Source organism: Ananas comosus, linkage group 10 (assembly GCF_001540865.1).
Source record: "Ananas comosus cultivar F153 linkage group 10, ASM154086v1, whole genome shotgun sequence".
In the NCBI taxonomy this organism is placed as follows: Eukaryota; Viridiplantae; Streptophyta; class Magnoliopsida; order Poales; family Bromeliaceae; genus Ananas; species Ananas comosus.
Window position 1 is genome coordinate 10911330 of NC_033630.1, and position 15881 is coordinate 10927210.

Below are 15881 nucleotides of genomic sequence, written 5' to 3' on the forward strand. Positions count from 1 at the left end.
ATTTCTTTATCCTTATAAAAGTTCAGTGATATTCATATTTGCCCCTTTGGTTTATTACCATTAGAGTACTATTTATTTTTAAACAAAAGATAAGCGAAATGACATTTGTGTGATCACAAATATGTCCATCCAAAAATCACAATTGTTATAGTTATATAGAAACTTTCTCGTAAAAATCTCCAACGGTTATCTTCTTCTTTTCTACCATCACAAATAATATAAGAAGGGTAAAAAATTCAATTTACCTCATTTGCTAATTAAGTATTTACCTATAGTTAACTACAATTTTCTAATAGATCCTAATAATAAGGGTATATTTAAAAACGTTAGAATTTTGTAAGGAGTAAATATAAAAAGTTGAACTTTGTAGGGATATCTACTATTTGATATGTTTACAGGGAGTTGTATGCAATTAACCTTTTTTTTGGAATAATTTGTTTATGTACTCTTGAAAAGTTTCAAACTTTCTCATTTAACCCCTCAGAATGCTAATATAAAAAGTACCTTTTTAATGTTTCAAATATATTCCTAAAGTTAAATCTGATAGTGGACGATTAGAAACAATCGTTATCTCTATAAAATTATTATTTTGTCCTTTCAAATATACCCTTCTACCGTCACCAATTTTTTTATTTTCTCTTAAATTAGGAGCAAAATAAGTATTTTGACTTTTTACCATTTCAAATATACCCTTCTACGGTCACCAGCTTTTCTTATTTTCTCTCCAGTGGGCAAAATGTTCTTTAACTTCTTCTTAACTCTAACAGAAATTTAACCCTATTTAATCCGAGATGACTTAACGGATACTAACATAGTTATTTTTTAACACCATTTTTATTATTTTTATAAATTTTATAATTTTTTATGTCAAAATGAGTTGGCTATATACTGTACCACTTAATTTTAACCGGTATTTTTTAATAGTTTTTATATAAGATTGTAGTTTTATTGCCTACGGTGTAGGACTTGGAAAACAAAAAAAAAAAAAAGATATAGTTCAGTGAATATGCAAAATACAGTATATATATATAGTATAGTATAGTGTAATTAAGCCTTATACAAATTATAAACTTGCGTGTTTATAATGTAACAATCAACCACCAATCAAAATAAGCACAGCCATAATTAAGCTAACTAACAAAACAAGTCCAAGTCATTTTCAATCTCTTCTAGAATCTTCTAGAATCTTCCAGAGACATGCTTATTCCATGATTTTAAAACATAGCACACATCACTTATTCATACATAACAAGCAACACCAAATTAATATATATATATATATATATATATATATATATATATATATATATGATATTTTAATAACTTTAATTTGGGTGTTCAAGGAAGGATCTTCAATGGCCGGATCATAGCATTGTCTTCGTGATCCAATATCTGTTCAAGTAAAACACGCACGCTTGAGAGAAAGAAAGATCATACGTTAACAGTTCAAAATTTAAGATAAATATTTAAATATACTGTTTATTTTATAAAATTTAATATAGTATCAAAGCGAATCTTATCGAGTATAACGATCCGACCCGCTAGCAACAATAACTCGTTGGGCCAAACCATCGGCCCAAAATGCCAGTTATTATTATTAGCGTGTAGACCTTATATAAACTAGTCGAAATCAGGCATTACACCGTTATTATTATTAGCGTGTAGACCTTATATAAACTAGTCGAAATCAGGCATTACACCGTTATTATTATTAGCGTGTAGACCTTATATAAACTAGTCGAAATCAGGCATTACACCGTTATTATTATTAGCGTGTAGACCTTATATAAACTAGTCGAAATCAGGCATTACAAACTCCCTCTCTTTATACCCTGACGTCCTCGTCGGGTCCAAATCAGATCACAGACAGACACCCGCATAGCACTTAGCTCTCATACTTCCGGCTGATATTCGGCTTTGATATCAATTACAACGACCCAACCCGCTAGAAACAATAACTCGTTGGACCCAAACCACCGGCCCAAAATGCTTAAGGCTAGTTATTATAACAAGCGTGTAAGTCTCATATAAACTGATCGGAATCAATATCCCATCCGATGTGGGACTATTGGAGCGTTACATCGATCTTCTTGCTTTGTTTAATTCAGTAGAGAGATCCTATAATGCTTAATTTTTTTTGAGAACAAGGATTGCTTTTATATAATTAAACACTAACTTGGTTAGGCCTGGCCTATATATACAGTATTACTATTCTCCACGTATATTTTGCTCCGCCTTACTGATGAATAAAGTGTTGCTTAATAAAATATTATCTAATTAAGAAGAGTTATTAGAGAAAACCCTACTTGCTTAATAAATTAATGGCTACCGCGTATAGCGGATTATATATATATATATATATATATATATATATATATATATGCATACGATTCGAGAAGCATAGCATTTTTCTAAAATAAAATACGCACGTGACAATGGTAGACGTATCCCGGCTCGGCCGTGGCATCGAAGGGATAGGTCTGGTTTGTATCCACCAGCTTGAACGCCGCCACCACGCTCGTCACGAACCCAGGCTCGATCTTCACCACGTTCTTCCACGTCTTCTCATACTCCGGCACCGCCAACGTCGTCCCCGCCGCGTGCTCCGTAACGTTGCACTTGACGGCGTCGTTCGCCACCCTCATACAAGCAGTGAACTTCTGCAGGTCCAGTAGCTCCTGCACTTTGATCGCCTGAAACATCCCCAGGTGTATGTGTAGCGGATGGTTATCCCCCGTTAGGTTTATCACGTGCCACAGTTCCGTGCTACCGGATTTTGGCGTCTCCGTCACGGGGTCCTCCAGTCGTAGGCCATTGATGTATAAGTGTGTCGGCTCGCCGGACGCGGTCTGGTACTCGTACATCACAATGTACCTGTTAATTTCAAGTCCAGACATGACGGAGAGTGTTGATTGTTCAGTTTTTTAAGAAAAGCGGTTGTTCTCTGTATCAGTTATAAATAGTACCTAGTCATTGTTGTTGTTGGGTCCGGTGTGGTCACTGTTGCGTAGTCCACTTCCTTCTCTGGGACGGTCGAATTGTCCGGCGGGTCCATGTTCGACTTCGGTTGTACGATAAACTTCATGACCTTGCCGTTCAAGGGGCCCGCCGCGGTGCCGTTGGGGTACGGATACGGTGCGCTATTCAGGAGCTCCGCCTCTCCGGTGGGCGATAAGGAGAAGTCGATCACAACATCGGCTAGCTCGGCGGGGGCTAAAATGATTGTGGGCGTCGTGACGGGGGCAGAAAGATAGGAGGAGTCCGAGCCGACGACGTAGAGCGGGAGGTTGTTGGAGAGTGAAAGGTTGAAGTAGCGCGCGTTGCTGGCATTGAGGATGCGGAAGCGGTAGCGTCGGCGACGGACAGAGAGAAAGGGCCAGGCCTTGCCGTTGACGGTGACGGCCTCGCCGAAGTACTCGGGTTGCCACTGGGGGTGGATCGAGGGGACGTTGCCGGTGGCGTTCATGTAGAGGGAGCCATCGACGTTGAAGCTGCGATCGGCAATGATGAGGTGAAGGTCATCGTCGTTGCACGGGAGATTCATAGGATCGTCGACGGACGGTTTCTCAATGACATAGGCACCGAGGAGTCCGGCGAGGAGGTTAGCGCGAGTGAGGCCAAGAGCATGATCATGGTACCTGTCGAATATGTACTTCAAAAATATTAGTTTTTGATCATTTAAGCATACACAGAAGAACAGATGTACATTTACAGTACCAGAGATTGCCGGGCGGCTGAACGTTAGGGTACGTATACGTGGTTTGGGACCACTTGGGGCCAGTCTCTTTGAAATCAGCAGTAAACCAAGCGAAAGGGCTGCCGTCCGACTGCGGAGAGTGGACACTGCCGTGAAGGTGGACGACGGTAGGGACACCGCCGGACTTGGGAATGGCAGTGGGGATCGTGGGGTCCCATGAGAGGATGTGGGACTGGGGAAGGTGGTTCTCCCAGGTGACATAGAGGGGAACGCCGTGGCGGGCGGTAATGGTGGGGCCAGGAAAAGTAGCGGCCGTCAGGGAAGTTCCATAGACGAAAACCGATGTCGCAGGAAGGTCGCGATGAAATTTCTGCAAGATAATTAAACAAAATTAAAAATTTATGATTAAAGCATTTTGGTATAAAAAATTTATAGAACTTATCTGAACTATGGACCACTCTGAACTCGCTACTACCAAGCCTCTCATTTTGTTTAATGTGAGTCAGTCAATGGTATTTTGATCTCAAAATTTGAATGCATCATTTATCTTTATATATAGGTTTAATTAATATGCTCCATACAATTCGCACAACTATAAATTTGTGAGTTTAGTTAGCTTAAATTTTAAAGTTAAAGTACCATTGACCGACTAAAATCTATTAAATGTCCGTCGAAATTGGTAATCGGCTTCAATTTTGGGACTCTGATTCGTCTGTCTGTTAGATATTCCCTGCAAAAGATTTTTACATAAATTTGTGTATTTTTTTATTTTTGTTTGTGGTTTTTTTATTTTGTGTTTGCTATTTTCATTTCTATTTGTGAGCTCGTCGTAACAAAATCAAATAAATTTAAAGGTTTAGTAGTAAAATTAAAATTTTGAAAGAAAATGATTCATAGTTGTGATAAATTGTATATATGTTTAATACCAAAAGAAAATAATAATAGGGATGTGAATAGAAGATTATATACATACCCACATCTTCTGATACATGCCAATGGTGAGGTTGACAGGGACCGGGGAACCATTTCGCAAGTTGTAGCCATAAATTTTGGGCATTTGTGGGAGTGGATCCACATACATTTGGAGTGACCCAGCCACTTTTTGAAGAGTTTGTTGAGTCACAGGTGCCACTGTAGTTTGAGAGAACACAAGGGAAACTGCTGTTGAGAGAAGTAGTAATGTTGCTGCTTGTAGTGTTCTTGTCCCCATTTTCCACCTTTTTTTCTGGTTTTTTAATCTGGTTCTGCTTTAAAAAGAAGTTCATGAGTGAAAAGTGATTAGTAATCTTAATTATTAGTTACCATCTAATTAATTAAGTTTAAAGACATATTTGACAATTAATATACTTCGCAATTTCTCACCAATGAACCATGCATGATCATATTTGGTTTGGGGATTTGTTGGAAGATGTTAATTAATTTAGAGAGTTTTAGTTCCTGCAGTTATTTCGACTGTGTTTTCTGGTTAGATCGTTCTACTATTTGATCACTCTAATGAATATATATATAATATAGCTCTTTCTAAATATAAGCTCTACGCTGCACAAGATTTGATGTACAAAATGGTAGTAATTGTACTCTTTCTATCGATAGCAATTCATATCCATCAAATATATGCGTTAAAAAAAATTAAAAGAAAATATGACAAAAATATACATATAGAATAAGCTACAAATATAAATGAGAGAGAAAGAGAGAGAGAGAGACCCACCAAGCTAGAGAGAGAAATTAATTAGGTGGAAGGTGAAAGAAGATAAGGGGCGTGTGGCGAGCACAAGTCCAGTGCCTTGGTTGTTGAGCAAAGGCCCTCTTATATATATAGCCGAGGTGGTCATATATATGGAAAACAACTATACTTATTAATTAAATAATAATAATAAAAAAAGGGTCAATTGCATGCAGGTCCATGCAAACGAAGTGATTTGCAGATATATTCCTGTAAAGTTCAAACTTTCATAAGTTATTCCTACAAAAGTTCTAATGTCTTCAGATATGTCCCTACCATTATAATCCGTTAGAAAAGTTTAGTAGGCTAAAAGCTTTACCCGGATTAATTTTTGACATTTTTACCCCTCTTATATTATACTATTATAATTTTTAAAGGGACATATTTGTAATGGCAAAATTAAAAATATAAACAGTTTTCTAACGGTTCTCTAACAGTAACAAACCAGAAGGATATATCTGAAAATATTAGGACTTTTGTAGGGATAACTTATGAAAGTTGAGCTTTACAGGAACATATCTGCAATTCACTATGTTTGCAGAGATCTATATGCAACTAATCCTAAAAAATAGAAGAAAAAAAGAAAACCACTATACACCATTCAATAATTAATATTATAATAATATTGGAGAAAATTTTCATTATTATTGGACTCTAACCATTGTCAAATCCAAGGGGCGCTTGCTCTAGTTACAATTTGGTCTCAGGGTTAACCTAAAATTTTGTTTATATAATTGGAAAGAGATTGAGATGACAAGTCAACACTCTTATCCCCCTCTCGAAGGAGATTAAGGGCGAGTGGTTTGGTAATAGAAATTAAAGTTTAGTTATATAAACTACAACAAAAACGGTCTATAGCGACACTTTTAAATATAGGTATATGTCAAAAAAATGCTGCTAGCTAAAATTACCGACACTTTTAAAAAGTGTTGCTATATGTGGGGTCACTAGGTATATAGTGACAGTTAAAGAGTGTTGCTATAACCTAAAAGAGTGCTGTTAATTTACCAACACTTATTTAAGCATTTAGCAACCGCCGAAACTCTATATCGTTGGCTGCGGTGGCGGAGGAGGACGACAGGAAAGGCTCTTCGTCTAGAATTTCAGTGGATTGAGTGAAGAGAGAAGAAAAGATGGTAATTGATTTTTCTTTTTTTTTTCTTTTTTGTTTATAATCGGGGCAAATGGACTGGGTGTGGTGGATTGAGTAGAGTAATCTTTTATTTTGGTTGGATTGGGCTTTATATTTAAGCATTAGTAGATGTTTTTTTAAGTTTTAGCATAAATGGGACACTTACTCAAAAGTGTCCCAAACATGTGTCCCTATAATCTAATTTTGTTGTAGTGTATCGTGAAAACTTTAGTTTGTGAACTCTAATTCAGCTGTTCGGTGCGGGGAATTAGATGAGTATATAAGTAGGTTTTTGCTGGAGAGCAAAGTCGTTTGATTTTGCTATTCTTCGAGCAAAGCCGTTTTGAATCTGGTTTATTGATTTGGTCTTTGTTGAACCCTATAAATATTACCCTAGGAAAGATTGAACCTGATACTTTAACAAATTGAAACTTGATCAAATCGGATTAAATTGACAAGTAATGAGCAATCAAATAGTTTGACCAATTCTCATCACCATTTTCTCAATCTTTTATATTTTAGGATGGTACACCAACTCCAGTACAGCTATGAATTGTACTTAATGGGTGGCCCAATCACATGTTAATTCTACACTTAGAATCAAGGGAATCAAAAGGGTTCACATTATTTTAGTATACAAGGTCAACTTGAACCATTTTTATTTTATTCAGAAAAAAAAAGAAAAGCATGAGCCCATATATATGTATAGAAATTTAAGTACCTTACGCAAGCTATGCATGGAAATATCAAGGCAAATGCATATGGGGGGTGGACCCACCATGTTTTTTGTCTTGTTGTGTATTTAGTCTTAAGCTCTCTTTCTTTTTTTCTTTTTTTTATTATTTTTTGTTTGAAAGAGTGTATTAAGTCTTAAGCTCTACCTAACAAGCAACCCTGGAAGGGTCCATGTGGGGTTCAGTTGGATACAGTTTTATTATGGCAGGGTTCCACACTTTGAACATAATTAAGAGCAAGGGATTGTTTCAAAGCGGAAAATAGGCAAGCGAGAAATTTATGAGTTTTGCAAGCTCAATTTCATTCTCCATTCTACTGAAAATAGGGGACTATTATCATCTTGACCGCACATCTTTTTATCCAACGGCCGAAACTCGATAGCACCAAACACTTAGTACTATCGATAGTATAGTAGCATATATATATATATATATATATATATATACAGAGCTAGGCTGGTATATTATCGGTAGCACGAAGGCCTCCGTGCTACCAAGTTGTTTTCAATGATGTAGCTTCCAAATCGACTATCGGCTCCATTAGACTTAATTTACACGTACACTATTAAAAATATTTGAAAATTAAATTTCATAATTTTTCGACGTCATTTGGCTAGTGATCAAAAGGTTTCAAAATTGATAATTTTAATGGTAGATGTGATGCATTTGTAAATTTAACGATGTAAAACAATCCAAATCAGATAAAATTTTTATAGAAAATTTTTTTTACTACTTAAAGTAAGATCAGTACCTCTTATCTTAAATTCAAGCCTTCTATCATCATTTTTTATGAAATTTTATTTCCAGCCATTCATTTTTAGACTACTCGTTTGATATTTAAATGATATCGAAAAATTATAAAATCTAGTTTTCAAATACTTTCAATAGTGTAGATCAAGTCTAACTGTCACGACCGGGTTTCAGCAGAAGTGTACCCGATACATGCACAAACCCGCCATATACCTACAGTATACAAGGCGTCTACTAAAATCATGTAAGGAAAGAAGTGATCAACAGAAGAATCTAACCCAATATCAGAGCATAGGACATATAAAAGGTACTAACAGCTAGCAGATAAATGATACAACTCCACTAAACAACAGAAAGTAGAAGCATAAAACTGTAAAGTACAACTCTTTACAACTGATATACATCACAGTGTCACACAAAACTATATACAAAGGGTACGTAGTCTCTCTATACAGTGGTACACATCACCCTCGTCGACCCCAAAATCATAGTAGCGGAATGATCACCTAGTAGGACTCCACGCTACGCCTAGCTAGACACGACTCCCTTGCCGCGATCCCTAGCCTCTCCCGTAGTGGATGGCTCTGTAAACAAACAACAACAAAAGGCGTGAGAACTGTTAAACAATAGTTTCCAGTGGGCAAGCCGCCGACCTCCGCGGATTACACCACTAGGTTTATGAGGTATGAAAAGAAACATGTATATCCATTGCATAAAGAAAGAAATAATGCTGCAAACAACTAGTAAATATTAAAATTACTAGGTTCTCAATATCATAGTAATAACCCACAAGTGAAAACTATGCTATGCAAGTAAGCATGCTATCTAACTCATGAATGCGCACTATCAAGTAGTGACTAATAGCAACACAGCTTAGTACTTGTTCAGTTCATATGGATCTATACCAAGTAATCCAGCTTGCGCCGCGCCTAATGACCCCGTGGTAGTCAACACTCCCCACGGCAATCCACTTCGGCACCCAATCCCGCACGGGCGAGCAATCTATCGCGTAGGCCAACTCCGGAGTGCCGGCTTGTGGGGAGCGACCCTTACAAGCATGTGCGAATGAGCACAATGGCAAGCAAGCATGATCCATAGTTCACAAGTCCTCAATCGTCATGTTTCAAACATGAAAAGATCTCTACCGACCTATAGGTCGGAATCTAAAGATAATAGAAAATACTAGTATCAACTAGATTATGCATTCAAAGGAAATTGACGCTAGTGTAAACATGTCATTCGCATTGGTAACTGGTCTACACAAGTATGTTAATTGTCAAGTTATGGATTTCATATCTTGTTCTCTACTTAATAGAGATATACTGGTTCATAACGTCTAATGACAATCAGTACATTGAGTCCTTCTTTATTATGCTAATAGCATAAGCATATCTAATCGAACTATGTGTTTACATACAAGGCTGAAAATTATTAAGCATGCTATATAATGAACTAGCTCTCAATCCACTACTTTATAAGATTCTACTTCGACAGTATGAAGCAAACATATTAGCTATCTTAACCATATTGCACATTGTGAGTCTAATGACACCGCAATATTCAAACCACAATTTTATAGCATTGTTAAGAACATAGAGGGAAGCCATTTATTCCGATGAGGTCAAACCCACCAAACAGTTAACGCCTCTTGTCAACTCCGAGAATGAGGATATCTACAGGACTCCAAGTACCCTAGCAAGCAAATCAAAATCAGCTAGGAGCTTATTTCACATCTCTATGCCAAAGTACGCACAAACCTCACATACTCACCTAGTTAGGCAAGACTCCCATTTAAGATTGAACCCAGGTTGAATCTTCTTTACTTAAGGTTAGAATACATTCAATCTAACTCTTAGTAAGCCTCAAAATCTCAGCCAAAAGGTCTCACACTAGCTGCAACCCTGCTGCGGACAATCACCAAAAACAACATTAGTACACCTATGCAACTACATAGTATAGGCTGGAATTTTACTTGCGTGGATTCCCAACCTGGAATTTCACCTCCTACAAGTCACAGTATACCCAAATCAGCTCCCAGGGGTCTCTATACTCAGCTCAAAATAAGTTTCCAAGCTACGGAGCACATATACTAAAATCAGCCCCACTATTCATCATTATTTCTAATATAGTGTCAACATAAGGCCAATAATTAATTACTCACCTTCTCAAAGCTTCAGCTCAACTTCTCACCTGGATTAGAGCTGAAAACCAACACCAACCTCTGATTCTACAATGGCTAGAGCCTTCTCTACTTCAGCTAGCAACAAAGAAACCCAAATACTACTTAGATCCATTACTATGCCTCAAACTAGTGAGTAATTGAGTAGCTTACCTCTCCAAAGCATCAACCCAGCTACTGTTGTGCTCAAGGATGCGAAACACTCCTCAAAACCCCTTCTTCTTCCTTCAACAACAGCTCCAAGGCACTCCCAATCAACTAACATCAAGCAAGGAGAAGAAATCAAGCTTAAACCATTGATTTCTTTGTAGAAAGAGAAAAACCCTAGAGAGAGAAAGTGAGGAAGGTGCAAAACCCTTTTTCTGAGCTTTAGTGACCCTCCAGCAACTTCAGGAGTCGTGCTGGCCTATTTAGAGATAAGGTTGAATGCCAAAAGACCAAAGAAGCCCTTGCTGCCACGAAGCAGCTATGCTGGTACCGGTACTGACCCACTCAGGTACCGGTACCCTGTGCAGAATATAGAATTGGCATTTCGCAATGCACTTTCTTGCTTCGGACAATCCAACCACTCTACAAATTTATCAAAACCTTACTACCACTCATTAGAAGATGTGGGTTATCTCCAATTACTAATTCCACTCTTGAACTTCGTAATTTGCCAAGTTCAGAGTTCTACACTAACGGAGCCGATTGTCGATTTGAAAGAGGCATCATTGAAAACAACTTAGTAACACGGATGCTATCAATAGTATATCAACCTAGCATATATATATATATATATATATATAGTCCAGCTACTATGCTATTAATAGTACGAAGCACTTGGTGCTACCAATTAAGTTTTCCGCTGTTAGATCTATCATTTTGATCATTTTCACACGATCATACTATTCAACCAACCACCCACTCAACCCTAGGGGGCCCACATCATTCTAACCGCACATCTCTTAATCCAATGGCCAAAACTTGGTAGCACCAATGACTTGGTGCTATTAATAGTATATTAGCCTAGTTCTATATATATATATATATATATATATATATATATATATATATATATATATCACCCATCAATTTTGATGGATGGTTAGGATGAGAGAGAAAAGAGAAATTGGAGAAAAATTTAAAAAGAAGAGAAATTGAGACATCTAATTTAAAATTCAAATTTAAAATTTAAAATTTAAAAGACAAATAGGTTAGAATTTTTTTTTTCTAAGAAAGTGGTAGAGGGAATAGGAGTGAAAGCGAATTTTGAAAAGATGCATGATAAAGTAAATTGGACATTCTTTAGATAATGGAATTGTGGGGTTTCAACAACAAATGGTGCGGATGAATACAGCAGCATATTGGAAATGGTAAAGTAATTGTGATCGTAAATAGAGAGGCAACAAAATAGATGAAGATAAAGAAACAGTATAACAGAAAGATTTGCTATCCCTTATTCTTTTTTCTAGTGGAGGAACATCTAGCCAGAATGTTAGAAACTGCATCGAGAAATAACTTTATTATAAGGATTGGAACCACAGAAGACACCTGGTGGCACCATACGACACCAGCACACCACCGCTAACCCGCACCACGAGAAAATGCATGCCCACGTAGTGGGGTCGCTGGTCCCGCAAACAACAACAACAGTGCACCACCGCTAACCCGCACCACGCGCTTCGCCACCACCGACCACTTTACCCCCGTATTTAACATCGTTTCCTCTCGTGGCTATCACCCCAGCCACGTCAGCATCTCTCTCGTTAGAATTAACGGTCCTACTCCTCACGCGGGGTTGAGTTTCCATCGCCCATCCCCCTTACAAAAATTATGAGTTTTTTTTAAAAATTTTTCTTTTGTGTTTTTAAATTAAATAAATAGTAGGAAAAGAATATTCGTATTGTGCGAAACATTTGGGAGATGGCTCCCTTGGAAAAGCATCCAATCAGGATTGGCGAAAGTGCCACGTATACACCTTTTAATCCTACGTGGGCATGCATTTCAAAATGAGAGGCCCAAACAAGGCGATAGATGCGTATATGGCTCTTATGCAAAACTGCATGATGGATACACTCGTGAATGATAAATTAATTGCTTAAAACCTACAAAGAAGAACCCAAATTTACAATGATCTCAAAATAAAAACCCAAATACATGTAGAAAAAAGACAAAAAAAAAAAAAAAAGAGCTCACATATGGACTTTTCAATGAATGTGCCATGTTTATTGGCATATTCTATATCAATTCGCAACTTGAGAAAGAAGAAGATCTAGAAATTTATTTGTAGCGTGCAAGAGCCATTACATAACTTTCAATTTTTTCAAAACTCTTCAATAAGCAAATTTGTATATGAAGGAGGAAATAGGGTTCAAAATTTTGTAGTTCTACGTAAAAATTATTATATGTATATAAATAGTTGATTGAGAGACTTATTGTCTGAGATTTTATTTATGGAAAAACTAGTTCCATCTGTGTTAATACATTGTGATAGCACTGCTGCTATTGGTAGAGTAAGAAATCGTTATTATAATGATAAATCCAGATCCGTGAGAAGAAAATACAGTACTGTGAGATCATATATGAATAATGGAATTATCAGTGTAGATTATATTAAATATACTGATAATTTCGCTGATCCATTAACCAAAGTCTTGGAAAGAGAAAGGATCTGAAGCACATCGAGGGGGATAAGGTTGAAGCCCATAACATCATGAACCACGTATGAGGATACCCAACCCGATGATCAGAGATCCTGAAAATTGGGTTCAATGAAAAAAACGAATCATATGATGGTCATAAAGAATGCACAATATATAGATCTATATGATCGCATCTTTACCTATCCCTATGGTGTGGGTACATTCATCCTGTAAAAAAAAGAGGGTTGAGCTTTTGCTCTTATATGTGGCTCTTATGAGCAGGGTATTAGAATTACAGGAGCACCCTTGACGGATATCACCTATGTGAGCATGGAAGTGAGCCTGCTTCCTATGAGAACGGACTTATTCTAAAAAATACTCATAAAAATCAGGATCGGCACAAGGCGGTAACGTGCTAGCTAATAAAGCTCATGTCAACACCTGGATTGTTATATGTGGGCAGTGACTTTCTATTTTTCCTAAGCAGCCAAAATTCAAGTCTGAGACCACTTTAGCTCTGCAGTAGAGATTACTGTTTCACTAAGTGAAGGTTCAATGCAGAGCACACCTTCATTATGTATAACGGTCTATCTTTGGCGATCAAACTCTCTTATATTTTTAATAACAAAATGAGTGGAGGAATGTTGTTATATTTTATTATTAATTACGAAAATTTATTGAGTTCATGGTTAGTGAAGTTACAACTTCACTTTACTTGCATTCAATGTAAGCTTTTTTACCCTATGCATTACCTACATCAAATGAGTTTATGTTAGTATATTGAAACTCATATATAAAAGTTTGCAATTAATGGAGTTTTAACATATGTAAACTCCTAGCCATTTAATTCATGCATCCTTCGTAACTTATAGGCCAAAGGAGCCTATATATAGAGGGCTTCTCTACTTCACACAAGACAAGAAAAAAAAAAGATAATAGTTTTATTTTACTATCTCTTGTGAGAGAGAGAAGATCAAAGGAAGGTGTTATAGCTTTGGGCTCATCTACTTGTGCAGAGTCGGTGAAGTCACATGACGAGGTCGAGCCATTGTATCCTGGAAGGACAAATCAGTGCTCTGCTGCATCGGTTCAAAGACTTTGTCAACCGCAGAGGGCTTGAATCTCCTTAAAGAGAGCGAGATATCCGTGCCTCGGCTTGATCGACTCGTTGATACTTTTTAAATTATTTTGTAGCTAAGCTCTATTTTTGAATATATACACCAGCATAGACCGTAAAACGTATCAAGGCATTACGGAGGGACTTCTTCTAGAAAGATAGGGAGGAGAATAGAGGAGAGGCTTGCTTGATAGTCTGGAAAAAAAGGGAAGAATGCTAAATTTGGCCCCGTTGAATGATGCTCTACTTGTTAAATGGTGGTGGAGGTTTTTTCCGGAGCAAGATACGACACGGAGTAAGCTCATCAAAGCTAGATACTACAATAGAAGGAAGCCTTTGAAAGAAGCGTAAGCCTTTAGTCCGACCTCAATGATAGAAAGGTGTATTAAAACGGAAGAAAGTATTCAAATGTAGTGAGAGTTACACCTTGGAGAACAGCCTTTTTATTGACCTTGGTTTGACAGGTGTAGTGTGGACTTGCTATCATCCCACTTTCTCGATATTTATGATAAAGTTATGAATAAGGGTATTAAACTCAATGAGTGCTCCAACAGTGGTGGTTGGAGATAAAGGAAGATCTTAGAGGGGTTTCAATTAAAGTCTAAGAACGACGGCTCTAAAATCCAAGAGTTCAAGGATAAGATCAACGGTTACTTTTTTACAAAGTAGGCTTGATAGTGTGTAATGGTATTCGGACAAAAGAAACAGGTTCACGGTTAAGTCTATGTACAAGATGCTTAGTGATGGAGAGCTTAGATGTTAGGATTTGGTTAGACTTATAGTTGATTTCCTAGTTGGATAAGAATTAATATTTAAATCTATTGAAGATAAATTAAGATTTAAATATTAATTAAAATATAAATCTAATTAAATTAGGATAAATATTTAAATCTATTGTTGATAAACTAAATATAAATTTAAATATTATTTGGAATAGGTATCCTAATTAAACTAGGATTTGGATACGTTCTATTGTAAGTATTATATAAGCATCATGTGGGTTGCTTTTAGAAGATAGTACCAGTAGAGAGAGAGAGAGAGAGAGTCTCTTGTGGTGTTGTACCATAGAGAGAGTTGGCCATGGTTGCATGCACCTAGTGTATGGGTGCGTTCAACGAGAGAAGTCTTTTAAGTTTATAAAAGATGAAAAGAGGGTATAAGAGATTCAAAAAGATGGCTCAGGTTTGAAGCTACTCTGTTACAGAAGATGAGCCAAGTGTAATCTTCTCTTCGTTAGTAAATTATTTTATCCGCATATTTTCGGTTTGATTTTTTTTTCTCTTTTGTGATTGTGTCAGCTTTTACCAGATCAATAGCAGTCGGTATCAGAGCTGGCTGCGTATTCTCAAGATCTGGTATCAGGGGGAGTACTAGATTTTCAACAATTGGTATCAGAGTTTAAGGTAGTCGATCTATAGGAGAGATCGACGGAGATGGCCACGAAGTTCAAAATCAAGAAGTTCGACGGCAAGAGCAATTTCGACTTGTGGCAGATTAACGTACGGACGATCCTCGTACAACAAGAGTTGGACGAGACATTGAACAGAAAGAGGCGAAGTCGGCGGAGATCACGGATATGGGATGCAGTGGAAGGCGCTGAGTACGCTTCATTTATTATTAGCAGATGAAGTTCTTTACATTGTAGCCAGCAAGTCGACGTCAGCGAAGTTGTAGAAGAAATTAGAAGATCTGTACCTAACCAAATTCTTGACCAACAGTTTGTATCTGAAGCAATGACTATTAATGTTGCGGATGCAAGAAGTGACGAGCCTACATAGGCATCTAAACGAGTTCAACAATGTGGTTGTCCAATTGACTAGTATCAGAGTCAATCTGGATGACGAGGACAAGGTGCTGATTTTATTATCTTCACTACCGGTGACATATGAAAATCTGGTGACCACGTTGCTTTGTGGCAAGAA

The 15881-nt window shown here is 37.2% G+C and overlaps 1 protein-coding gene and 1 long non-coding RNA gene across 6 annotated transcripts; both read right to left on the reverse strand.

The window, feature by feature from the left end:
• LOC109716200 (multicopper oxidase LPR1-like) lies at positions 1307 to 5479 on the reverse strand. Of its 2 annotated transcripts, none has more exons than XM_020241530.1 (6): positions 5409 to 5479; positions 4671 to 4941; positions 3718 to 4067; positions 2967 to 3638; positions 2430 to 2874; positions 1307 to 1392 (listed from the first exon to the last, which is right to left on the reverse strand). In XM_020241530.1, the coding sequence occupies exons 2-6, from the start codon at positions 4905 to 4907 to the stop codon at positions 1339 to 1341; spliced, it is 1758 nt and encodes a 585-aa protein (XP_020097119.1). In that variant the 5' UTR covers positions 4908 to 4941; positions 5409 to 5479; the 3' UTR covers positions 1307 to 1338. The 2 variants fall into 2 exon arrangements, with proteins under 2 accessions (XP_020097119.1, XP_020097120.1); XM_020241531.1 differs by having other exon boundaries at positions 4671 to 4944; positions 5409 to 5472.
• On the reverse strand, positions 8321 to 10634 carry LOC109716579. 4 transcript variants are annotated; one of them, XR_002217972.1, is made up of 7 exons: positions 10574 to 10634; positions 10372 to 10476; positions 10201 to 10296; positions 10029 to 10112; positions 9810 to 9943; positions 9671 to 9731; positions 8321 to 8623 (listed from the first exon to the last, which is right to left on the reverse strand). It is a non-coding gene; the product is annotated as an uncharacterized LOC109716579 (long non-coding RNA). The 4 variants fall into 4 exon arrangements; XR_002217973.1 differs by having other exon boundaries at positions 10201 to 10290; positions 10372 to 10617; XR_002217971.1 differs by having other exon boundaries at positions 9810 to 9940; positions 10372 to 10617.

Bases quoted from the DNA above. Each gene is read 5' to 3' on its own strand.
- LOC109716200 (XM_020241530.1), bottom strand. From the start codon at position 4,907: ATGGGGACAAGAACACTACAAGCAGCAACATTACTACTTCTCTCAACA. The intron at 4,068-4,670 runs GTATGTATATAA...ATTATCTTGCAG, and splicing joins GCATGTATCAGAAGATGTGG to AAATTTCATCGCGACCTTCC. The intron at 3,639-3,717 runs GTACTGTAAATG...CATATTCGACAG, and splicing joins CAGCCGCCCGGCAATCTCTG to GTACCATGATCATGCTCTTG.